This window comes from Physella acuta, unplaced genomic scaffold, assembly GCF_028476545.2.
Source record: "Physella acuta isolate Inbredline_101_S28 unplaced genomic scaffold, ASM2847654v3 ptg000275l, whole genome shotgun sequence".
Taxonomy (NCBI): Eukaryota; Metazoa; Mollusca; class Gastropoda; family Physidae; genus Physella; species Physella acuta.
Genome location: NW_026731794.1, coordinates 692,365 through 720,102, shown reverse-complemented (window position 1 = coordinate 720,102; position 27,738 = coordinate 692,365). Strand labels below are relative to the sequence as shown.

Here is a 27,738-nt window from a genome sequence, read left to right as displayed (position 1 = left end):
GTAGCCAATATGGCAGGAGTCCTTTTGTCGGGAGCCCAACTGTCGGGAGCCAATATGTCGGGAGCCCAATTGTTGGTAGCCAATATGTCGTGAGCCCATTTGTTGGGAGCCCATTTATCGTGAGCCCTTATGTCGGGAGCCCATTTGTCGGGAGCCAATATGTCCTGAGCCTATCTGTCGGGAGCCAATATGTCGGAAGTCTATTTGTCGGGAGCCCATTTGTCGGGAGCCTATATGTCGCAAGTCAATATGACGGCAGCCCATTTGACGGGAGCCAATAAGTCGGAGCCCTTTTGACGGGGCTATTTTGACGGGGTCGGGAGTCGATTTGACGGGGTCATATTAACGGGGCCGTTTTGACGGGGCCGATTTGTCCCAGGTCGTTTTGACAGGGCACCTGTTTGACCATACCATCAACACCATTTATAATGATGTTGTTAATTGTTCTTGTCCCCTCTACCCAGTGGAGCTACCCTTTTATAATGGTCAAGGAGAGGACAACCGCCTACACATTCTATGCTAAAACTGCTGAACAAAGGGACAAGTGGAAGGAAGCTGTCACATTAGCCTTGTAAGTGCTCTGTCACGTTAGCCTATCCTGCCACATTAGCCTAACCTGTCACATTAGCCCAACCTGCCACATTAGGCTAGTCTGTCACATTAGCCCAACCTGCCACATTAGCCCAACCTGCCACATTAGCCTATCCTGCCACATTAGCCCAACCTGCCACATTAGCCTATCCTGCCACATTAGCCCAACCTGCCACATTAGCCCAACCTGCCACATTAGCCCAACCTGCCACATTAGCCCAACCTGCCACATTAGCCCAGCCTGCCACATTAGCCCAACCTGCCACATAAGCCCAACCTGCCACGTTAGCCTATCCTGCCACATTAGCCCAAACTGCCACATTAGCCCAACCTGCCACATTAGCCCAACCTGCCACATTAGCCCAACCTGCCACGTTAGACTAGTCTGCCACATTAGTCCAACCTGCCACATTAGGCTAGTCTGTCACATTAGCCCATCCTGCCACATTAGCCCAACCTGCCACATTAGCCTAACCTGCTACATTAGCCCAACCTACCACATTAGCCCATCCTGCCACATTAGCCCATCCTGCCACATTAGCCCATCCTGCCACATTAGCCCAACCTGCCACATTAGCCCAACCTGCCACATTAGCCCAACCTGCCACATTAGCCCAACCTGCCACATTAGCCTATCCTGCCACATGAGCCTAACCTGCCACATTAGCCCAACCTGCCACGTTAGACTAGTCTGCCACATTAGCCCAACCTGCCACATTAGCCCAACCTGCCACATTAGCCCAACCTGCCACATTAGCCCAACCTGCCACGTTAGACTAGTCTGCCACATTAGCCCAACCTGCCACATTAGCCCAACCTGCCACATTAGCCCAACCTGCCACATTAGCCCAACCTGCCACATTAGTCCAACCTGCCACATTAGCCCAACCTGCCACGTTAGGCTAGTCTGTCACATTAGCCCAACCTGCCACATTAGCCCAACCTGCCACATTAGCCCAACCTGCCACATTAGCCCAACCTGCCACATTAGCCCAACCTGCCACATTAGCCCAACCTGCCACATTAGCCCAGCCTGCCACATTAGCCCAACCTGCCACATAAGCCCAACCTGCCACGTTAGCCTATCCTGCCACATTAGCCTATCCTGCCACATTAGCCCAACCTGCCACATTAGCCCAACCTGCCACATTAGCCCAACCTGCCACGTTAGACTAGTCTGCCACATTAGTCCAACCTGCCACATTAGGCTAGTCTGTCACATTAGCCCATCCTGCCACATTAGCCCAACCTGCCACATTAGCCCAACCTGCCACATTAGCCTAACCTGCTACATTAGCCCAACCTACCACATTAGCCCATCCTGCCACATTAGCCCAACCTGCCACATTAGCCCATCCTGCCACATTAGCCCAACCTGCCACATTAGCCCAACCTGCCACATTAGCCCAACCTGCCACATTAGCCCAACCTGCCACATTAGCCTATCCTGCCACATGAGCCCAACCTGCCACATTAGCCCAACCTGCCACGTTAGACTAGTCTGCCACATTAGCCCAACCTGCCACATTAGCCCAACCTGCCACATTAGCCCAACCTGCCACGTTAGACTAGTCTGCCACATTAGCCCAACCTGCCACATTAGCCCAACCTGCCACATTAGCCCAACCTGCCACATTAGCCCAACCTGCCACATTAGCCCAACCTGCCACGTTAGGCTAGTCTGTCACATTAGCCCAACCTGCCACATTAGCCCAACCTGCCACATTAGCCTAACCTGCCTTATTAGCCCAACCTGCCACATTAGCCCAACCTGCCACATTAGCCTAACCTGCCTTATTAGCCCAACCTGCCACATTAGCCCAACCTGCCACATTAGCCCATCCTGCCACATTAGCCCAACCTGCCACATTAGCCTAACCTGCCTTATTAGCCCAACCTACCACATTAGCCCAACCTGCCACATTAGCCCAACCTGCCACATTAGCCCAACCTGCCACATTAGCCCAACCTGCCATGTTTGTTTACCTGACAGGGACAACAGTAACCCTGGTCGTAACTTCATTATGACAACCTTTGACACACCAAGGGAGTGTGATGTGTGTGGCAAACTTTTGAGGGGGATTTTTTTCCAGGGTTATACATGTCAAGGTAAGAACTTTGTAGTTATGTTTTGTTTATCACTATACTACTAAAATTGATCTATGTTTACAAGTTTGAATATTTATTGATATATACATTTGTCTGAAACCAGAGATGATCAGAATATTTGCAGTTTTTCCAAAATGTTAAAATGTGACATATTAACAACAGTCACACTGACTATAGCAATAGCCACACTGACCATAGCAACCATCACATTTAACATAGCAACAGCTACACTGACTTAAGCAAACATCACAGTGACATTAGCATTAGCCACCCTGACTTTAGCAACCATTTATACTGACCATAGCTGTAGCCACACTGACCATAGCAACCATCACACTGACCATAGCAATAGCCACACTGACCTTAGCAAACATCACATTTAACATAGCAACAGCTACACTGACTTAAGCAACCATCACACTGACCATAGCAACAAGCATGTTGACCATAGCAACAGTTACACTAAGCATAGCAACAGCCATACTGTCCCCAACAACAGCCAGACCCAGCCTAGTTTCCATCTTGCTATTGATGTTGTTTGTTTCCCAGACACCAAGAAAGCTGTCCATAAAGAATGTATAGGCAAGCCCTTCCCTGTTCAGACAGGTGAGTACCTCTCCCTATACCCTCCAACCTGTTCCACTTGCTTTCTGTTGAACCTACAGCATTGAAAACATGCTCCAATTTGATGTAGTGTGTCTTCAGCATTAAATATATGCTCCACTTTAAGTGCATTCTATCCATCATTCAATAATGTCAAGAGCCAAAAGAAAAGTGATAGTAAAGATGTGAGGTCCACTTGAACAAAGGATGCTATTGAGTGGTGTGAGTCATAGGCTGATCACTTGTACTTTGTCATGAGCGGATGGAAGAGTCTAGAAGGCACAACAGTCTCATACATACATTTGTCTCCCCAGCACCTAGAAGACCACCACGCAATGACACGGACAGAATGAAACAAGGTAACTATAGCATTGTGTAGTTGACATGTGTGGCTCATGTTGACATGTGTGGCTCATGTTGACATGTGTGGCTCATGTTGACATGTGTGGCTCATGTTGACATGTGTGGCTCATGTTGACATGTGTGGCTCATGTTGACATGTGTGGCTCATGGTGACATGTGTGGCTCATGTTGACATGTGTGGCTCATGTTGACATGTGTGGCTCATGTTGACATGTGTGGCTCATGTTGACATGTGTGGCTCATGTTGACATGTGTGGCTTATGTTGACAGGTGTGGCTTATGTTGATATGTGTGGCTCATGTTGACATGTGTGGCTCATGTTGACATATGTGGCTCATGTTGACATGTGTGGCTCATGGTGATGTGTGTAGTTGACATGTGTGGCTCATGTTGACATGTGTGGCTCATGTTGACATATGTGGCTCATGGTGATGTGTGTAGTTGATATGTGTGGCTCATGTTGACATGTGTGGCTGATGGTGACATGTGTGGCTCATGTTGACATGTGTGTAGTTGACTTATGTGGCTCATGGTGACATATGTAGCTCATGGTGACATGTGTGTACTTATATGGCTCATGTTGACATGTATGGCTCATGTTGGCTCATGTTGACAGATGTGTAGTTTTCAAGTATGCTCATATTTCTAAAAATAAAGACCATAATGTTAAATAGATGTGTTATTTTGAGCCATTGAAAATGTCTTTTAGAGCAATTGGAAAGACTTTTAGACCACTGAAAATGTCTTGTAGACCAATTGAAAAGACTATCAGACCTTTAAAAAGATGTTGTACTTGTAGAGCCAATGAATTGACTAGTATGTTTTACTTGAAGGTTCAGTGAGAAGGCCAAAGATAGGCAAGTACCAAAGCCCTGGCTTAATTCCATAATTAGCTCATGCTATGTTAGCTGGATGCTGGAGTCCATTGCTTGTCTTCCTACTGCTATTCTCCCTGTTACCATGTATGCTGCTTGTATGCTTTAATCACATAGCGGATGCTGCACCCCATAATCTTATTTTCTTTCTTCATTTTGTACCCAGAAGGCACAGTACTTATGACTTTACTTAAACAATTCACTAACTTTCCCTATGATTATAGGCAAACAATAGACTCTGTCTCTACAAGTATAGGTATACAATTCACTGTCGCTAAAACTATGTATATAATTCACTGTCACTATGACTTAAGTAAACAATTTACTGTCACTATAAATATAGGTAAACAATTGACTAACTGGCTATAACTATAGGTAAACAATTCACTGTCACTATGACTTTAGGTAAACGATTGACTAACTGTGGTTAAGGGGTCATCCATTTATGACGTCCTCAAAATTTTTGGATTTTAGACCCTTGCCCTAGAATCTAGAGTGTAGAGAAAAAATGAGTATTTTTTATGTTAAAAATACATTATTTTTTTAAAGGAATTTCCACATTACCAAATTAACAATCAAAACTCATTGCAACTATTAAACAATTTGTGTGGGGGTAAGGTGTAAAAAGAATTATTCTGTGTACTAGTTGGATGTATTTTAATAATTAATATTAGCATTTGTAAGATCAATAAGTTGCAAGGCCTCCTTGGTTTCGTACCTCTATTTCTGTTTACTACATCGGCAGCTACCAAGGAGGTACTAGTTTTACTTAGGGGTCGTCAGTAAATGATGGTCAGGAGGAGGGTTTCAAAAAGTATCATGATCTATTCTTGCAATAATGTTAGGGTAGATATAAATGTTTTATTTTATGGTCTTTTAAACACAAGCACAGTTTTAATTTTACCTTTTACTTACAGGATACAAGTTTTATGTTTATTTTAGAATTTAAGCACTTCAATGTTACATTATTTAACATGTGGACATCCACATGTTCAGACCCCCCCCCCTCCAAATCCACAAAAGTCTGGTATTTTTTAAAATTCCCCCCCCCCCACCCCCACTGTAAAGATGTCATAAATGGATGACCCCCTTAAGACAAGGTAAACAATTAAATGCTTCTTTACTTATGCTAGTAACATATTGGGCCTTTTGAAAACAGTCTAGAATTGTTAATTATCAGGAGTTTATTGGAATGTGTGATTATATAGGAATACCTAATTATTGACATACAGAAGCATCATGTCTTAACTGTCTAGAAGATGTGGGTGATGCAGCAATATTATCTCAGCATATGCTACCAACATTCACATGAACTACATCAAATCAGACTAGACACATTTTTGTTTGCCTTCAAACTTGGGTTAGGTTATAATCTGTGGATGGTTGGACAAGATAATCTAAGGATGGTTGGACAAGATAATCTAAGGATGGTTGGACATGATAATCTAAGGATGGTTGGACATGATAATCTAAGGATGGTTGGACATGATAATCTAAGGATGGTTAGACATGATAATCTAAGGATGGTTGGACATGATAATCTAAGGATGGTTGGACAAGATAATCTAAGGATGGTTGGACAAGATAATCTAAGGATGGTTGGACATGATAATCTAAGGATGGTTGGACATGATAATCTAAGGATGGTTGGACATGATAATCTAAGGATGGTTAGACATGATAATCTAAGGATGGTTGGACATGATAATCTAAGGATGGTTGGACATGATAATCTAAGGATGGTTGGACATGATAATCTACAGATGGTTGGACAAGATAATCTAAGGATGGTTGGACATGATAATCTGTGGATGGTTGGACATGATAATCTAAGGATGGTTGGACATGATAATCTAAGGATGGTTGGACATGATAATCTAAGGATGGTTGGACATGATAATCTAAGGATGGTTGGACATGATAATCTAAGGATGGTTGGACATGATAATCTAAGGATGGTTGGACATGATAATCTACAGATGGTTGGACAAGATAATCTAAGGATGGTTGGACATGATAATCTAAGGGTGGTTGGACATGATAATCTAAGGATGGTTGGACATGATAATCTAAGGGTGGTTGGACATGACAATCTAAGGATGGTTGGACATGATAATCTACAGATGGTTGGACAAGATAATCTAAGGATGGTTGGACAAGATAATCTAAGGATGGTTGGACATGATAATCTAAGGGTGGTTGGACATGATAATCTAAGGGTGGTTGGACAAGATAATCTAAGGATGGTTGGACATGATAATCTAAGGGTGGTTGGACATGATAATCTAAGGGTGGTTGGACATGATAATCTAAGGATGGTTGGACATGATAATCTACAGATGGTTGGACAAGATAATCTAAGGGTGGTTGGACATGATAATCTAAGGGTGGTTGGACATGATAATCTAAGGATGGTTGGACATGATAATCTAAGGGTGGTTGGACATGATAATCTAAGGGTGGTTGGACATGATAATCTAAGGATGGTTGGACATGATAATCTAAGGGTGGTTGGACATGACAATCTAAGGATGGTTGGACATGACAATCTAAGGATGGTTGGACATGATAATCTAAGGATGGTTGGACATGATAATCTAAGGGTGGTTGGACATGACAATCTAAGGATGGTTGGACATGATAATCTACAGATGGTTAGACATGATAAGCTAAGGATGGTTGGACATGATAATCTACAGATGGTTAGACATGATAAGCTAAGGATGGTTGGACATGATAATCTAAGGATGGTTAGACATGATAATCTAAGGATGGTTGGACATGATAATCTAAGGATGGTTGGACATGATAATCTAAGGGTGGTTGGACATGATAATCTAAGGATGGTTGGACATGATAATCTAAGGGTGGTTGGACATGATAATCTAAGGGTAGTTGGACATGATAATCTAAGGATGGTTGGACATGATAATCTACAGATGGTTGGACAAGATAATCTAAGGATGGTTGGACATGATAATCTAAGGGTGGTTGGACATGATAATCTAAGGGTGGTTGGACATGATAATCTAAGGATGGTTGGACATGATAATCTAAGGGTGGTTGGACATGATAATCTAAGGGTGGTTGGACATGATAATCTAAGGATGGTTGGACATGATAATCTAAGGGTGGTTGGACATGACAATCTAAGGATGGTTGGACATGATAATCTTGGGTGGTTGGACATGACAATCTAAGGATGGTTGGACATGATAATCTAAGGATGGTTGGACATGATAATCTAAGGGTGGTTGGACATGACAATCTAAGGATGGTTGGACATGATAATCTAAGGATGGTTGGACATGATAATCTAAGGATGGTTGGACATGATAATCTACAGATGGTTAGACATGATAAGCTAAGGATGGTTGGACATGATAATCTAAGGATGGTTAGACATGATAATCTAAGGATGGTTGGACATGATAATCTAAGGATGGTTGGACATGATAATCTAAGGATGGTTGGACATGATAATCTAAGGATGGTTGGACATGATAATCTAAGGATGGTTAGACATGATAAGCTAAGGATGGTTAGACAAAATAATCTAAGGATGGTTGGACATGATAATCTAAGGATGGTTGGACATGATAATCTAAGGATGGTTGGACAAGATAATCTAAGGATGGTTGGACAAGATAATCTAAGGATGGTTGGACATGATAATCTACAGATGGTTAGACATGATAATCTAAGGATGGTTGGACATGATAATCTAAGGATGGTTGGACATGATAATCTAAGGATGGTTGGACATGATAATCTAAGGATGGTTGGACATGATAATCTAAGGATGGTTAGACATGATAAGCTAAGGATGGTTAGACAAAATAATCTAAGGATGGTTGGACATGATAATCTAAGGATGGTTGGACATGATAATCTAAGGGTGGTTGGACATGATAATCTAAGGGTGGTTGGACATGATAATCTAAGGATGGTTGGACATGATAATCTACAGATGGTTGGACAAGATAATCTAAGGATGGTTGGACATGATAATCTAAGGGTGGTTGGACATGATAATCTAAGGATGGTTGGACATGATAATCTAAGGGTGGTTGGACATGATAATCTAAGGGTGGTTGGACATGATAATCTAAGGATGGTTGGACATGATAATCTAAGGGTGGTTGGACATGACAATCTAAGGATGGTTGGACATGACAATCTAAGGATGGTTGGACATGATAATCTAAGGATGGTTGGACATGATAATCTAAGGGTGGTTGGACATGACAATCTAAGGATGGTTGGACATGATAATCTACAGATGGTTAGACATGATAAGCTAAGGATGGTTGGACATGATAATCTACAGATGGTTAGACATGATAAGCTAAGGATGGTTGGACATGATAATCTAAGGATGGTTAGACATGATAATCTAAGGATGGTTGGACATGATAATCTAAGGATGGTTGGACATGATAATCTAAGGGTGGTTGGACATGATAATCTAAGGATGGTTGGACATGATAATCTAAGGGTGGTTGGACATGATAATCTAAGGGTAGTTGGACATGATAATCTAAGGATGGTTGGACATGATAATCTACAGATGGTTGGACAAGATAATCTAAGGATGGTTGGACATGATAATCTAAGGGTGGTTGGACATGATAATCTAAGGGTGGTTGGACATGATAATCTAAGGATGGTTGGACATGATAATCTAAGGGTGGTTAAACATGATAATCTAAGGGTGGTTGGACATGATAATCTAAGGATGGTTGGACATGATAATCTAAGGGTGGTTGGACATGATAATCTAAGGATGGTTAGACATGATAAGCTAAGGATGGTTAGACAAAATAATCTAAGGATGGTTGGACATGATAATCTAAGGATGGTTGGACATGATAATCTAAGGATGGTTGGACAAGATAATCTAAGGATGGTTGGACAAGATAATCTAAGGATGGTTGGACATGATAATCTACAGATGGTTAGACATGATAATCTAAGGATGGTTGGACATGATAATCTAAGGATGGTTGGACATGATAATCTAAGGATGGTTGGACATGATAATCTAAGGATGGTTGGACATGATAATCTAAGGATGGTTAGACATGATAAGCTAAGGATGGTTAGACAAAATAATCTAAGGATGGTTGGACATGATAATCTAAGGATGGTTGGACATGATAATCTAAGGATGGTTGGACATGATAATCTGTGGATGGTTGGACATGATAATCTAAGGATGGTTGGACATGATAATCTAAGGATGGTTGGACATGATAATCTAAGGATGGTTGGACATGATAATCTAAGGATGGTTGGACATGATAATCTAAGGATGGTTGGACATGATAATCTAAGGATGGTTGGACATGATAATCTACAGATGGTTGGACAAGATAATCTAAGGATGGTTGGACATGATAATCTAAGGGTGGTTGGACATGATAATCTAAGGATGGTTGGACATGATAATCTACAGATGGTTGGACAAGATAATCTAAGGATGGTTGGACATGATAATCTAAGGGTGGTTGGACATGATAATCTAAGGGTGGTTGGACATGATAATCTAAGGATGGTTGGACATGATAATCTAAGGGTGCTTGGACATGATAATCTAAGGGTGGTTGGACATGATAATCTAAGGATGGTTGGACATGATAATCTAAGGGTGGTTGGACATGACAATCTAAGGATGGTTGGACATGATAATCTAAGGGTGGTTGGACATGACAATCTAAGGATGGTTGGACATGATAATCTAAGGATGGTTGGACATGATAATCTAAGGGTGGTTGGACATGACAATCTAAGGATGGTTGGACATGATAATCTACAGATGGTTGGACAAGATAATCTAAGGATGGTTGGACATGATAATCTAAGGGTGGTTGGACATGATAATCTAAGGGTGGTTGGACATGATAATCTAAGGATGGTTGGACATGATAATCTAAGGATGGTTGGACAAGATAATCTAAGGATGGTTGGACATGATAATCTAAGGGTGGTTGGACATGATAATCTAAGGGTGGTTGGACATGATAATCTAAGGATGGTTGGACATGATAATCTAAGGGTGGTTGGACATGATAATCTAAGGGTGGTTGGACATGATAATCTAAGGATGGTTGGACATGATAATCTACAGATGGTTGGACAAGATAATCTAAGGATGGTTGGACATGATAATCTAAGGGTGGTTGGACATGATAATCTAAGGGTGGTTGGACATGATAATCTAAGGATGGTTGGACATGATAATCTACAGATGGTTGGACAAGATAATCTAAGGATGGTTGGACATGATAATCTAAGGGTGGTTGGACATGATAATCTAAGGGTGGTTGGACATGATAATCTAAGGATGGTTGGACATGATAATCTAAGGGTGGTTGGACATGATAATCTAAGGGTGGTTGGACATGATAATCTAAGGATGGTTGGACATGATAATCTAAGGGTGGTTGGACATGACAATCTAAGGATGGTTGGACATGACAATCTAAGGATGGTTGGACATGATAATCTAAGGATGGTTGGACATGATAATCTAAGGGTGGTTGGACATGACAATCTAAGGATGGTTGGACATGATAATCTACAGATGGTTGGACAAGATAATCTAAGGATGGTTGGACATGATAATCTAAGGGTGGTTGGACATGATAATCTAAGGGTAGTTGGACATGATAATCTAAGGATGGTTGGACATTATAATCTACAGATGGTTGGACAAGATAATCTAAGGATGGTTGGACATGATAATCTAAGGGTGGTTGGACATGATAATCTAAGGGTGGTTGGACATGATAATCTAAGGATGGTTGGACATGATAATCTAAGGGTGGTTGGACATGATAATCTAAGGGTGGTTGGACATGATAATCTAAGGATGGTTGGACATGATAATCTAAGGGTGGTTGGACATGACAATTTAAGGATGGTTGGACATGATAATCTTAGGGTGGTTGGACATGACAATCTAAGGATGGTTGGACATGATAATCTAAGGATGGTTGGACATGATAATCTAAGGGTGGTTGGACATGACAATCTAAGGATGGTTGGACATGATAATCTAAGGATGGTTGGACATGATAATCTAAGGATGGTTGGACATGATAATCTACAGATGGTTAGACATGATAAGCTAAAGATGGTTGGACATGATAATCTAAGGATGGTTAGACATGATAATCTAAGGATGGTTGGACATGATAATCTAAGGATGGTTGGACATGATAATCTAAGGATGGTTGGACATGATAATCTAAGGATGGTTGGACATGATAATCTAAGGATGGTTAGACATGATAAGCTAAGGATGGTTAGACAAAATAATCTAAGGATGGTTGGACATGATAATCTAAGGATGGTTGGACATGATAATCTAAGGATGGTTGGACAAGATAATCTAAGGATGGTTGGACAAGATAATCTAAGGATGGTTGGACATGATAATCTACAGATGGTTAGACATGATAATCTAAGGATGGTTGGACATGATAATCTAAGGATGGTTGGACATGATAATCTAAGGATGGTTGGACATGATAATCTAAGGATGGTTGGACATGATAATCTAAGGATGGTTAGACATGATAAGCTAAGGATGGTTAGACAAAATAATCTAAGGATGGTTGGACATGATAATCTAAGGATGGTTGGACATGATAATCTAAGGATGGTTGGACATGATAATCTAAGGATGGTTGGACATGATAATCTAAGGATGGTTGGACATGATAATCTAAGGATGGTTGGACATGATAATCTAAGGATGGTTGGACATGATAATCTAAGGATGGTTAGACATGATAAGCTAAGGATGGTTGGACATGATAATCTAAGGATGGTTAGACAAAATAATCTAAGGATGGTTGGACATGATAATCTAAGGATGGTTGGACATGATAATCTAAGGATGGTTGGACAAAATAATCTAAGGATGGTTGGACATGATAATCTAAGGATGGTTAGACAAAATAATCTAAGGATGGTTAGACATGATAATCTAAGGATGGTTAGACAAAATAATCTAAGGATGGTTAGACATGATAATCTAAGGATGGTTAGACAAAATAATCTAAGGATGGTTGGACATGATAATCTAAGGATGGTTAGACAAAATAATCTAAGGATGGTTGGACATGATAAGCTAAGGATGGTTGGACATGATAATCTAAGGATGGTTGGACATGATAATCTAAGGATGGTTGGACATGATAATCTAAGGATGGTTGGACATGATAATCTAAGGATGGTTGGACATGATAATCTAAGGATGGTTGGACATGATAATCTAAGGATGGTTGGACATGATAATCTAAGGATGGTTGGACATGATAATCTAAGGATGGTTGGACATGATAATCTAAGGATGGTTGGACATGATAATCTAAGGATGGTTGGACATGATAATCTAAGGATGGTTGGACATGATAATCTAAGGATGGTTAGACATGATAAGCTAAGGATGGTTGGACATGATAATCTAAGGATGGTTGGACATGATAATCTAAGGATGGTTGGACATGATAATCTAGGGATGGTTGGACATGATAATCTAAGGATGGTTGGACAAGATAATCTAAGGATGGGTGGACATGATAATCTAAGGATGGTTGGACATGATAATCTAAGGATGGTTGGACATGATAATCTAAGGATGGTTGGACATGATAATCTAAGGATGGTTGGACATGATAATCTAAGGATGGTTGGACATGATAATCTAAGGATGGTTAGACATGATAAGCTAAGGATGGTTGGACATGATAATCTAAGGATGGTTGGACATGATAATCTAAGGATGGTTGGACATGATAATCTAGGGATGGTTGGACATGATAATCTAAGGATGGTTGGACAAGATAATCTAAGGATGGGTGGACATGATAATCTAAGGATGGTTGGACATGATAATCTAAGGATGGTTGGACATGATAATCTAAGGATGGTTGGACAAAATAATCTAAGGATGGTTGGACATGATAATCTAAGGATGGTTGGACATGATAATCTAAGGATGGTTGGACAAAATAATCTAAGGATGGTTGGACATGATAATCTAAGGGTGGTTGGACATGATAATCTAAGGATGGTTGGACATGATAATCTAAGGGTGGTTGGACATGATAATCTAAGGGTGGTTGGACATGATAATCTAAGGATGGTTGGACATGATAATCTAAGGGTGGTTGGACATGACAATCTAAGGATGGTTGGACATGACAATCTAAGGATGGTTGGACATGATAATCTAAGGATGGTTGGACATGATAATCTAAGGGTGGTTGGACATGACAATCTAAGGATGGTTGGACATGATAATCTACAGATGGTTAGACATGATAAGCTAAGGATGGTTGGACATGATAATCTACAGATGGTTAGACATGATAAGCTAAGGATGGTTGGACATGATAATCTAAGGATGGTTAGACATGATAATCTAAGGATGGTTGGACATGATAATCTAAGGATGGTTGGACATGATAATCTAAGGGTGGTTGGACATGATAATCTAAGGATGGTTGGACATGATAATCTAAGGGTGGTTGGACATGATAATCTAAGGGTAGTTGGACATGATAATCTAAGGATGGTTGGACATGATAATCTACAGATGGTTGGACAAGATAATCTAAGGATGGTTGGACATGATAATCTAAGGGTGGTTGGACATGATAATCTAAGGGTGGTTGGACATGATAATCTAAGGATGGTTGGACATGATAATCTAAGGGTGGTTGGACATGATAATCTAAGGGTGGTTGGACATGATAATCTAAGGATGGTTGGACATGATAATCTAAGGGTGGTTGGACATGACAATCTAAGGATGGTTGGACATGATAATCTTGGGTGGTTGGACATGACAATCTAAGGATGGTTGGACATGATAATCTAAGGATGGTTGGACATGATAATCTAAGGGTGGTTGGACATGACAATCTAAGGATGGTTGGACATGATAATCTAAGGATGGTTGGACATGATAATCTAAGGATGGTTGGACATGATAATCTACAGATGGTTAGACATGATAAGCTAAGGATGGTTGGACATGATAATCTAAGGATGGTTAGACATGATAATCTAAGGATGGTTGGACATGATAATCTAAGGATGGTTGGACATGATAATCTAAGGATGGTTGGACATGATAATCTAAGGATGGTTGGACATGATAATCTAAGGATGGTTAGACATGATAAGCTAAGGATGGTTAGACAAAATAATCTAAGGATGGTTGGACATGATAATCTAAGGATGGTTGGACATGATAATCTAAGGATGGTTGGACAAGATAATCTAAGGATGGTTGGACAAGATAATCTAAGGATGGTTGGACATGATAATCTACAGATGGTTAGACATGATAATCTAAGGATGGTTGGACATGATAATCTAAGGATGGTTGGACATGATAATCTAAGGATGGTTGGACATGATAATCTAAGGATGGTTGGACATGATAATCTAAGGATGGTTAGACATGATAAGCTAAGGATGGTTAGACAAAATAATCTAAGGATGGTTGGACATGATAATCTAAGGATGGTTGGACATGATAATCTAAGGGTGGTTGGACATGATAATCTAAGGGTGGTTGGACATGATAATCTAAGGATGGTTGGACATGATAATCTACAGATGGTTGGACAAGATAATCTAAGGATGGTTGGACATGATAATCTAAGGGTGGTTGGACATGATAATCTAAGGATGGTTGGACATGATAATCTAAGGGTGGTTGGACATGATAATCTAAGGGTGGTTGGACATGATAATCTAAGGATGGTTGGACATGATAATCTAAGGGTGGTTGGACATGACAATCTAAGGATGGTTGGACATGACAATCTAAGGATGGTTGGACATGATAATCTAAGGATGGTTGGACATGATAATCTAAGGGTGGTTGGACATGACAATCTAAGGATGGTTGGACATGATAATCTACAGATGGTTAGACATGATAAGCTAAGGATGGTTGGACATGATAATCTACAGATGGTTAGACATGATAAGCTAAGGATGGTTGGACATGATAATCTAAGGATGGTTAGACATGATAATCTAAGGATGGTTGGACATGATAATCTAAGGATGGTTGGACATGATAATCTAAGGGTGGTTGGACATGATAATCTAAGGATGGTTGGACATGATAATCTAAGGGTGGTTGGACATGATAATCTAAGGGTAGTTGGACATGATAATCTAAGGATGGTTGGACATGATAATCTACAGATGGTTGGACAAGATAATCTAAGGATGGTTGGACATGATAATCTAAGGGTGGTTGGACATGATAATCTAAGGGTGGTTGGACATGATAATCTAAGGATGGTTGGACATGATAATCTAAGGGTGGTTAAACATGATAATCTAAGGGTGGTTGGACATGATAATCTAAGGATGGTTGGACATGATAATCTAAGGGTGGTTGGACATGATAATCTAAGGATGGTTAGACATGATAAGCTAAGGATGGTTAGACAAAATAATCTAAGGATGGTTGGACATGATAATCTAAGGATGGTTGGACATGATAATCTAAGGATGGTTGGACAAGATAATCTAAGGATGGTTGGACAAGATAATCTAAGGATGGTTGGACATGATAATCTACAGATGGTTAGACATGATAATCTAAGGATGGTTGGACATGATAATCTAAGGATGGTTGGACATGATAATCTAAGGATGGTTGGACATGATAATCTAAGGATGGTTAGACATGATAAGCTAAGGATGGTTAGACAAAATAATCTAAGGATGGTTGGACATGATAATCTAAGGATGGTTGGACATGATAATCTAAGGATGGTTGGACATGATAATCTGTGGATGGTTGGACATGATAATCTAAGGATGGTTGGACATGATAATCTAAGGATGGTTGGACATGATAATCTAAGGATGGTTGGACATGATAATCTAAGGATGGTTGGACATGATAATCTAAGGATGGTTGGACATGATAATCTAAGGATGGTTGGACATGATAATCTACAGATGGTTGGACAAGATAATCTAAGGATGGTTGGACATGATAATCTAAGGGTGGTTGGACATGATAATCTAAGGATGGTTGGACATGATAATCTACAGATGGTTGGACAAGATAATCTAAGGATGGTTGGACATGATAATCTAAGGGTGGTTGGACATGATAATCTAAGGGTGGTTGGACATGATAATCTAAGGATGGTTGGACATGATAATCTAAGGGTGGTTGGACATGATAATCTAAGGGTGGTTGGACATGATAATCTAAGGATGGTTGGACATGATAATCTAAGGGTGGTTGGACATGACAATCTAAGGATGGTTGGACATGATAATCTAAGGGTGGTTGGACATGACAATCTAAGGATGGTTGGACATGATAATCTAAGGATGGTTGGACATGATAATCTAAGGGTGGTTGGACATGACAATCTAAGGATGGTTGGACATGATAATCTACAGATGGTTGGACAAGATAATCTAAGGATGGTTGGACATGATAATCTAAGGGTGGTTGGACATGATAATCTAAGGATGGTTGGACATGATAATCTAAGGATGGTTGGACATGATAATCTAAGGATGGTTAGACATGATAAGCTAAGGATGGTTAGACAAAATAATCTAAGGATGGTTGGACATGATAATCTAAGGATGGTTGGACATGATAATCTAAGGGTGGTTGGACATGATAATCTAAGGGTGGTTGGACATGATAATCTAAGGATGGTTGGACATGATAATCTACAGATGGTTGGACAAGATAATCTAAGGATGGTTGGACATGATAATCTAAGGGTGGTTGGACATGATAATCTAAGGGTGGTTGGACATGATAATCTAAGGATGGTTGGACATGATAATCTAAGGGTGGTTGGACATGATAATCTAAGGGTGGTTGGACATGATAATCTAAGGATGGTTGGACATGATAATCTAAGGGTGGTTGGACATGACAATCTAAGGATGGTTGGACATGACAATCTAAGGATGGTTGGACATGATAATCTAAGGATGGTTGGACATGATAATCTAAGGGTGGTTGGACATGACAATCTAAGGATGGTTGGACATGATAATCTACAGATGGTTGGACAAGATAATCTAAGGATGGTTGGACATGATAATCTAAGGGTGGTTGGACATGATAATCTAAGGGTAGTTGGACATGATAATCTAAGGATGGTTGGACATTATAATCTACAGATGGTTGGACAAGATAATCTAAGGATGGTTGGACATGATAATCTAAGGGTGGTTGGACATGATAATCTAAGGGTGGTTGGACATGATAATCTAAGGATGGTTGGACATGATAATCTAAGGGTGGTTGGACATGATAATCTAAGGGTGGTTGGACATGATAATCTAAGGATGGTTGGACATGATAATCTAAGGGTGGTTGGACATGACAATTTAAGGATGGTTGGACATGATAATCTTAGGGTGGTTGGACATGACAATCTAAGGATGGTTGGACATGATAATCTAAGGATGGTTGGACATGATAATCTAAGGGTGGTTGGACATGACAATCTAAGGATGGTTGGACATGATAATCTAAGGATGGTTGGACATGATAATCTAAGGATGGTTGGACATGATAATCTACAGATGGTTAGACATGATAAGCTAAAGATGGTTGGACATGATAATCTAAGGATGGTTAGACATGATAATCTAAGGATGGTTGGACATGATAATCTAAGGATGGTTGGACATGATAATCTAAGGATGGTTGGACATGATAATCTAAGGATGGTTGGACATGATAATCTAAGGATGGTTAGACATGATAAGCTAAGGATGGTTAGACAAAATAATCTAAGGATGGTTGGACATGATAATCTAAGGATGGTTGGACATGATAATCTAAGGATGGTTGGACAAGATAATCTAAGGATGGTTGGACAAGATAATCTAAGGATGGTTGGACATGATAATCTACAGATGGTTAGACATGATAATCTAAGGATGGTTGGACATGATAATCTAAGGATGGTTGGACATGATAATCTAAGGATGGTTGGACATGATAATCTAAGGATGGTTGGACATGATAATCTAAGGATGGTTAGACATGATAAGCTAAGGATGGTTAGACAAAATAATCTAAGGATGGTTGGACATGATAATCTAAGGATGGTTGGACATGATAATCTAAGGATGGTTGGACATGATAATCTAAGGATGGTTGGACATGATAATCTAAGGATGGTTGGACATGATAATCTAAGGATGGTTGGACATGATAATCTAAGGATGGTTGGACATGATAATCTAAGGATGGTTAGACATGATAAGCTAAGGATGGTTGGACATGATAATCTAAGGATGGTTAGACAAAATAATCTAAGGATGGTTGGACATGATAATCTAAGGATGGTTGGACATGATAATCTAAGGATGGTTGGACAAAATAATCTAAGGATGGTTGGACATGATAATCTAAGGATGGTTAGACAAAATAATCTAAGGATGGTTAGACATGATAATCTAAGGATGGTTAGACAAAATAATCTAAGGATGGTTAGACATGATAATCTAAGGATGGTTAGACAAAATAATCTAAGGATGGTTGGACATGATAATCTAAGGATGGTTAGACAAAATAATCTAAGGATGGTTGGACATGATAAGCTAAGGATGGTTGGACATGATAATCTAAGGATGGTTGGACATGATAATCTAAGGATGGTTGGACATGATAATCTAAGGATGGTTGGACATGATAATCTAAGGATGGTTGGACATGATAATCTAAGGATGGTTGGACATGATAATCTAAGGATGGTTGGACATGATAATCTAAGGATGGTTGGACATGATAATCTAAGGATGGTTGGACATGATAATCTAAGGATGGTTGGACATGATAATCTAAGGATGGTTGGACATGATAATCTAAGGATGGTTGGACATGATAATCTAAGGATGGTTAGACATGATAAGCTAAGGATGGTTGGACATGATAATCTAAGGATGGTTGGACATGATAATCTAAGGATGGTTGGACATGATAATCTAGGGATGGTTGGACATGATAATCTAAGGATGGTTGGACAAGATAATCTAAGGATGGGTGGACATGATAATCTAAGGATGGTTGGACATGATAATCTAAGGATGGTTGGACATGATAATCTAAGGATGGTTGGACATGATAATCTAAGGATGGTTGGACATGATAATCTAAGGATGGTTGGACATGATAATCTAAGGATGGTTAGACATGATAAGCTAAGGATGGTTGGACATGATAATCTAAGGATGGTTGGACATGATAATCTAAGGATGGTTGGACATGATAATCTAGGGATGGTTGGACATGATAATCTAAGGATGGTTGGACAAGATAATCTAAGGATGGGTGGACATGATAATCTAAGGATGGTTGGACATGATAATCTAAGGATGGTTGGACATGATAATCTAAGGATGGTTGGACAAAATAATCTAAGGATGGTTGGACATGATAATCTAAGGATGGTTGGACATGATAATCTAAGGATGGTTGGACAAAATAATCTAAGGATGGTTGGACATGATAATCTAAGGATGGTTGGACATGATAATCTAAGGATGGTTGGATAATTTTTTTAATAAGTTTTTTTTTGTCTGGCATGCAACACACTGGTTTGCACGTACAACACTAAATGAAAAGCAGTTTATACAAAGTTTACTCATTGCTTTGCTTTTGAAAAATTTTAATAGCATTTTTTCTTTATTAATTATGTTGCACTCTATCTATCTAGACATGCATACCATTTTTTTCTACTGCTAGCTTCTGTTTGATAAACAAAGTGTAAAATTGCGCAAAGCAGATAGAATATCTTGATTGACCACCAGATAGAATATCTTGATTGACCACCAGATAGACTTGATTGACCACCAGATAGACTATCTTGATTGACCACCAGATAGACTATCTTGATTGACCACCAGATAGACTATCTTGATTGACCACCAGATAGACTTGATTGACCACCAGATAGACTATCTTGATTGACCACCAGATAGAATATCTTGATTGACCACCAGATAGAATATCTTGATTGACCACCAGATAGAATATCTTGATTGACCACCTGATAGAATACCTTGATTGACCACCAGATAGAATGACTTGATTGACCACCAGATAGACTATCTTGATTGACCACCAGATAGAATATCTTGATTGACCACCAGATAGACTTGATTGACCACCAGATAGACTATCTTGATTGACCACCAGATAGACTATCTTGATTGACCACCAGATAGACTATCTTGATTGACCACCAGATAGAATATCTTGATTGACCACCAGATAGACTTGATTGACCACCAGATAGACTATCTTGATTGACCACCAGATAGAATATCTTGATTGACCACCAGATAAACTATCTTGATTGACCACCAGATAGACTATCTTGATTGACCACCAGATAGAATGACTTGATTGACCACCAGATAGACTATCTTGATTGACCACCAGATAGACTATCTTGATTGACCACCAGATAGACTATCTTGATTGACCACCAGATAGACTATCTTGATTGACCACCAGATAGACTATCTTGATTGACCACCAGATAGACTTGATTGACCACCAGATAGACTTGATTGACCACCAGATAGACTATCTTGATTGACCACCAGATAGACTATCTTGATTGACCACCAGATAGAATATCTTGATTGACCACCTGATAGAATACCTTGATTGACCACCAGATAGACTATCTTGATTGACCACCAGATAGACTATCTTGATTGACCACCAGATAGACTATCTTGATTAACCACCAGATAGACTATCTTGATTGACCACCAGATAGACTATCTTGATTGACCACCAGATAGACTATCTTGATTGACCACCAGATAGACTATCTTGATTGACCACCAGATAGACTATCTTGATTGACCACCAGATAGACTATCTTGATTGACCACCAGATAGACTATCTTGATTGACCACCAGATAGACTATCTTGATTGACCACCAGATAGACTATCTTGATTGACCACCAGATAGACTATCTTGATTGACCACCAGATAGACTATCTTGATTGACCACCAGATAGACTATCTTGATTGACCATGACAAAATCTAGAAGAAAGTTAAGTTGCCACCTGTTTTGTTGTTTCAGCCCACAAGGCTACAGCCATTCAACCTTACAAGGGTCTACCGCCCCCACCCAACTGTTTCAAACCAGCTTTGCACTTCTCTAAAGACGAGGAAATAGATTTGATAGCTCAGTCAGATGACAATTGGTGGAAGGTAGGTCGGGGTGGGGGTCAAGTGCTAGTCTTGGCTGGGTGGGTCTAGAGGCTATTTAGATGACCAGTAAGACAGTTGATGGTGTCTGTAGTCTGACCATAAAGACAGTCCTGTCTATTTTACAGGGCCGGTTAAAAAGTGGTATGGAGGGCTACTTTCCTACCAGTCACGTTGTCAAGAAAAAGGTAAGTTTACTCTACTATGGCTACTCCATCTATTAATAGGTTTGATACCCAACAGAAATAAGCAGACATAACAGAAATAAGCAGACATTCACAGGTCTCCATGAATAAAAGGCTTTTAAGGGGACATGCTATGTTTTTTTCTATTTTTTACAGTTTAAGATCTAAAGCCTTTTGAATACTTTTATCATATTTGGCATATAAAAGTAAGTATTAAACAGGAAAAAAAGGGTCAAAAACAATTTTGGTTGTCATGGAAACCCAAAAAAACCTCCGCCATTTTGAATTTTTTGGTACATTTAAAAATACTAAGGCTTTTTTATTTATGCACCTATAGCAATCAAATTTAAACTGCTTATATTTCAGTATATATTAAAACTTTTGTCACGACAACTTTTTGAAATAATTACTAGTAAGAATTTTACAAGGTCTAAAAAATCGTACCCTTTTTAGTATTCAAAAGTTTCAAAATGTGCATATTAATTACCAAATACTTTTTTTCTATGCAAGCAATCACAATTCCCTCGTGACAAAAGTTGTATTTTTGCACCAAGAACATTTACTGAAAATATGGTTGGCATTGTTTAATAAATAAAAAAGTAGTAGGCTTTTTAGTGTTAAAAACCTGCGAACTGAGAAAAACGGCCAAAAGTAACAAAAACTAGGTCAGGAAAGTACCATATCTGTGTAAACTGCAAAGCCGATTGTAAGCTTTGGGTGTTTCCGAGATGTAGGAAATTAAGTTTATTAAATACATGAGAAATCAAGCTTTCCAATGATGTCAAATACATTATAATGACGGATATAAAACTTTTCATAGAGAGCTTTTAAGATTGGGAAAAATTGATTATTTTTTAATTAATAGGGTCATAAAAATCGTAATTCAAACACATAAAATATTTTTTTCTCTTTAAAGTTATTATTTTTTTTATACAAAAATGGACAAAGTATCCAAAAGTGCAAAAAACCCATCATGACGAAAAACAAGAAATTTTGTGATTTTTTTTTTCCGCGCATATCCCCTTAATCACTTTGAAATTCTCACATTTTTTTTGTAATTTAAGTTTAATTCGTACTTTGATCAATTGATTTTTAAATAAAAAACCAGAAAAGCTTTTATTCTGATTTATTTTTCCCATGATTAAAAAAGGTTTAGTTTTGTGTGTAACAAAAACCATCTAAAGCTCTTATGATCCAAGCACGTAGGTAGATGAACTGATTGTAAATGTAACTAGTTACCTAGTGTTAATAAAGTATCTGATGAAATATGCTTTAGACTGAATGACACTCATAGAGAACATCAAGGCGGCCCTGTCTAGTTAATAATTCATTCATTCTATTTGAATTTGCTATTTCTAAGGTTGATTGAAGTTTCTAAGGTTTTGCTTGATGTTTTTTTTGATATATTGCCAGTTTGAAATGATGTTCCTGACATGGGTTCCTAGGTTGATTTCTCTGATTTCACTGAAATAGACCTTGACTGTCCTCTTGTTTAGTGCCCACCATTGTTAGCATGGACTCAATACAAGGCACATGTCTGACCTCTGACCTCTATTCACACCCCAAGGTCTCTAAAGATAGCATCACTCAGCAGAATGGCAGCCAGAAGTGGCCAGAGGATGGGGCAGGTGCACTCAGTGTCTCGGCCAAAAAAGTTGAAGGTTTCCCCTCTCAGCTCTGGTAGGCTGGGGGTCTGTCTGTCTGTCTGTGTGTTGTCTGTCCTCTCACCCTGTGCTGCTGGGCATGGTCTGTTGGTTCAAAGCTCTAACCTGACTCTAGTTGGTAACATTCTAATGCTGGTACTTCATGCCCAGTCACCAGTGGTTGGTCCCTGCAACCAGCACTACACTAGGGACATCCTCGAGAAACATGAGGGATGTCATCCAGATACATTAGAGAGGTTATCTATAATTCTGGTTCTCTATGGTGCTGGTTGCTGGCTTGATGTCTACATGTCTCTGTATCTGGACCAGCCATTGATGTCTGGCATGTTGGCTAGTGCTGCATGGATTGGTGCTTGTTTTTTTTTTATTTGAATGGAATCAGCCTACTGTGTCAGCATTGGTTAGTTCACCACTGCTGTCTGTAGCTGTCTTGTAGCTGACCACTGCTGTCTGTAGCTGTCTTGTAGCTGACCACTGCTGTCTATAGCTGTCTTGTAGCTGACCACTGCTGTCTGCTGCAGACCCATGCTGTCTGTAGCCGAGCAAGTCAACATTGTGATGTATCACTTGATGTTTTGACTAGTTGAACTTTATTAATGCATGCTTTGATGTGATGTTTGCTAATGCAATGTGTCACCTTGTTAAGAGCCCAAGTGACTCGTATGAACAAGTTGAAGCCCAGTTCCCCAGGAGAAATCCCCCTCCACAGCCTGACCGGCAGGATAATGGTCCACAGAGCATGGCTCTGCTCAAATATTTGGCCGCATTTCCATGGTATGTTTTACACCTCATAGTGGGGAGGGGGGGATCTTTACAGCAGTTTTAGTCATCATTGTGTTTTGTATACTAGTCACATGAGGGGGGGGGGGGCATCTTCACATGATATGTTGTGATCATTATGTTTTGTCTACTAGTCACACATCATATGTTGTGATCATTATGTTTTGTGTACTAGTCACATGGGTGGGGGAGGGCATCTTCACATCATATGTTGTGATCATTATGTTTTGTATACTGGTCATAGAATGATGGGGGGGGGGGGGTGGCATCACTCCCATTAGCTTGTAAGAAATGTGTTTTTAGCACTCACCTAAGCCTAAATGAATGATTTCTACTTCAAGTCCAAGACCCATCCCTCATGTTAAGATAAAATCTAAAGAGTGAATGAATCACTGCGCTCCCCATTTATCTAGTGCTGTAGTGTTGTGTCACAGCCCAACAACTGATGTGTGATGTTTGAACTCTCCTACATTGGTTTTTTATTCTTTGATATTTTAAAAATAAAAAAAAGTTAGATGAAGTATTTGTGTTGAATGCTGCCATTTGCCTGCCACTCCCCCTTGTCTTACATTACCTGTGTTCCTCATTGTTTTCATGTTTCACCTCATTTTTTGTTTCATGGTTGTTGCTTGCTGTTGTAGTCCCTTTGTTTTTTTTAATCAAATTTTTACTTGATAGACTTTAATAACATTGTGCATTATTCAAGTTTTTACTTGATAGACTTTGGTTATATTGTGCATAAAATGTCTCTAACATGCTTTAATTGAATTAAAAACTAATTAGTCTTTAACTTAACTAATGTATCATTTATCTCTGTCAGGTTCACCTTCATCTTAATTAAATATTTTAATTAGACCAACCTATGTAATGATCACTCTTTGTAATGCTGACTGGTTTTTATAGAGATGACCCCAGTATGTACATCTGACCCCAGTATGTAGAGCTGACCCCAGTATGTAGAGCTGACCCCAGTATGTAGAGCTGACCCCAGTATGTAGAGATGACCCCCACTATGTAGAGCTGACCCCAGTATGTAGAGCTGACCCCAGTATGTACATCTGACCCCAGTATGTGGAGCTGACCCCAGTATGTAGAGCTGACCCCAGTATGTAGAGCTGACCCCAGTATGTAGAGATGACCCCAGTATGTACAGCTGACCCCAGTATGTAGAGCTGACCCCAGTATGTACAGCTGACCCCAGTATGTAGAGATGACCCCAGTATGTACATCTGACCCCAGTATGTAGAGATGACCCCCACTATGTAGAGCTGACCCCAGTATGTAGAGCTGACCCCAGTATGTAGAGCTGACCCCAGTATGTAGAGCTGACCCCAGTATGTAGAGATGACCCCCACTATGTAGAGCTGACCCCAGTATGTAGAGATGACCCCAGTAAGTACATCTGACCCCAGTATGTGGAGCTGACCCCAGTATGTAGAGATGACCCCAGTAAGTAGAGATGACCCCAGTATGTAGAGCTGACCCCAGTATGTAGAGCTGACCCCAGTATGTGGATCTGACCCCAGTATGTAGAGCTGACCCCAGTATGTACATCTGACCCCAGTATGTACATCTGACCCCAGTATGTACATCTGACCCCAGTATGTAGAGCTGACCCCAGTATGTAGAGCTGACCCCAGTATGTACATCTGACCCCAGTATGTAGAGCTGACCCCAGTATGTAGATCTGACCACAGTATGTAGAGCTGACCCCAGTATGTACATCTGACCCCAGTATGTACATCTGACCCCAGTATGTAGAGCTGACCCCAGTATGTACATCTGACCCCAGTATGTACATCTGACCCCAGTATGTAGAGCTGACCCCAGTATGTAGAGCTGACCCCAGTATGTAGAGATGACCCCCACTATGTAGAGATGACCCCCACTATGTAGAGCTGACCCCAGTATGTAGAGCTGACCCCAGTATGTACATCTGACCCCAGTATGTGGAGCTGACCCCAGTATGTAGAGCTGACCCCAGTATGTAGAGCTGACCCCAGTATGTAGAGATGACCCCAGTATGTACATCTGACCCCAGTATGTAGAGATGACCCCCACTATGTAGAGCTGACCCCAGTATGTAGAGCTGACCCCAGTATGTAGAGCTGACCCCAGTATGTAGAGCTGACCCCAGTATGTAGAGATGACCCCCACTATGTAGAGCTGACCCCAGTATGTAGAGATGACCCCAGTAAGTACATCTGACCCCAGTATGTGGAGCTGACCCCAGTATGTAGAGATGACCCCAGTAAGTAGAGATGACCCCAGTATGTAGAGCTGACCCCAGTATGTAGAGCTGACCCCAGTATGTGGATCTGACCCCAGTATGTAGAGCTGACCCCAGTATGTACATCTGACCCCAGTATGTACATCTGACCCCAGTATGTACATCTGACCCCAGTATGTAGAGCTGACCCCAGTATGTAGAGCTGACCCCAGTATGTACATCTGACCCCAGTATGTAGAGCTGACCCCAGTATGTAGATCTGACCCCAGTATGTAGAGCTGACCCCAGTATGTACATCTGACCCCAGTATGTACATCTGACCCCAGTATGTAGAGCTGACCCCAGTATGTACATCTGACCCCAGTATGTACATCTGACCCCAGTATGTAGAGCTGACCCCAGTATGTACATCTGACCCCAGTATGTACATCTGACCCCAGTATGTACATCTGACCCCAGTATGTACATCTGACCCCAGTATGTACATCTGACCCCAGTATGTAGAGCTGACCCCAGTATGTAGAGCTGACCCCAGTATGTAGAGCTGACCCCAGTATGTACATCTGACCCCAGTATGTAGAGCTGACCCCAGTATGTAGAGCTGACCCTAATTTGTACATCTGACCCCAGTATGTACAGCTGACCCCAGTATGTAGAGATGACCCCAGTATGTACATCTGACCCCAGTATGTACATCTGACCCCAGTATGTAGAGCTGACCCCAGTATGTACAACTGACCCCAGTATGTAGAGCTGACCCCAGTATGTAGAGCTGACCCCAGTATGTACATCTGACCCCAGTATGTAGAGCTGACCCCAGTATGTAGAGCTGACCCCAGTATGTACATCTGACCCCAGTATGTAGAGCTGACCCCAGAATGTAGAGCTGACCCCAGTATGTAGAGCTGACCCCAGTATGTACATCTGACCCCAGTATGTACATCTGACCCCAGTATGTAGAGCTGACCCCAGTATGTAGAGCTGACCCCAGTATGTAGAGCTGACCCCAGTATGTAGAGCTGACCCCAGTATGTAGAGCTAACCCCAGTATGTACAACTGAC

General features: G+C 40.4%; 1 protein-coding gene across 7 annotated transcripts in view; it reads left to right on the top strand.

The window, feature by feature from the left end:
- LOC131939346 (guanine nucleotide exchange factor VAV3) overlaps positions 1-27,738 on the top strand; it is a 60,561-nt gene that overhangs the window by 28,219 nt on the left and 4,604 nt on the right. For 5 of the 7 annotated variants that reach the window (XM_059297618.1, XM_059297617.1, XM_059297615.1 and 2 more), the window contains 8 exons: positions 465-571; positions 2,585-2,700; positions 3,250-3,306; positions 3,618-3,662; positions 4,500-4,523; positions 21,690-21,820; positions 21,946-22,005; positions 24,313-24,440. In XM_059297618.1, coding sequence (XP_059153601.1) covers positions 465-571; positions 2,585-2,700; positions 3,250-3,306; positions 3,618-3,662; positions 4,500-4,523; positions 21,690-21,820; positions 21,946-22,005; positions 24,313-24,440 — 668 coding nt within the window. Of the gene's footprint in view, positions 1-464; positions 572-2,584; positions 2,701-3,249; positions 3,307-3,617; positions 3,663-4,499; positions 4,524-21,689; positions 21,821-21,945; positions 22,006-23,569; positions 23,683-24,312; positions 24,441-27,738 lie in introns of all 7 variants that reach the window. The other 2 variants (XM_059297614.1, XM_059297616.1) reach the window with 2 other exon arrangements.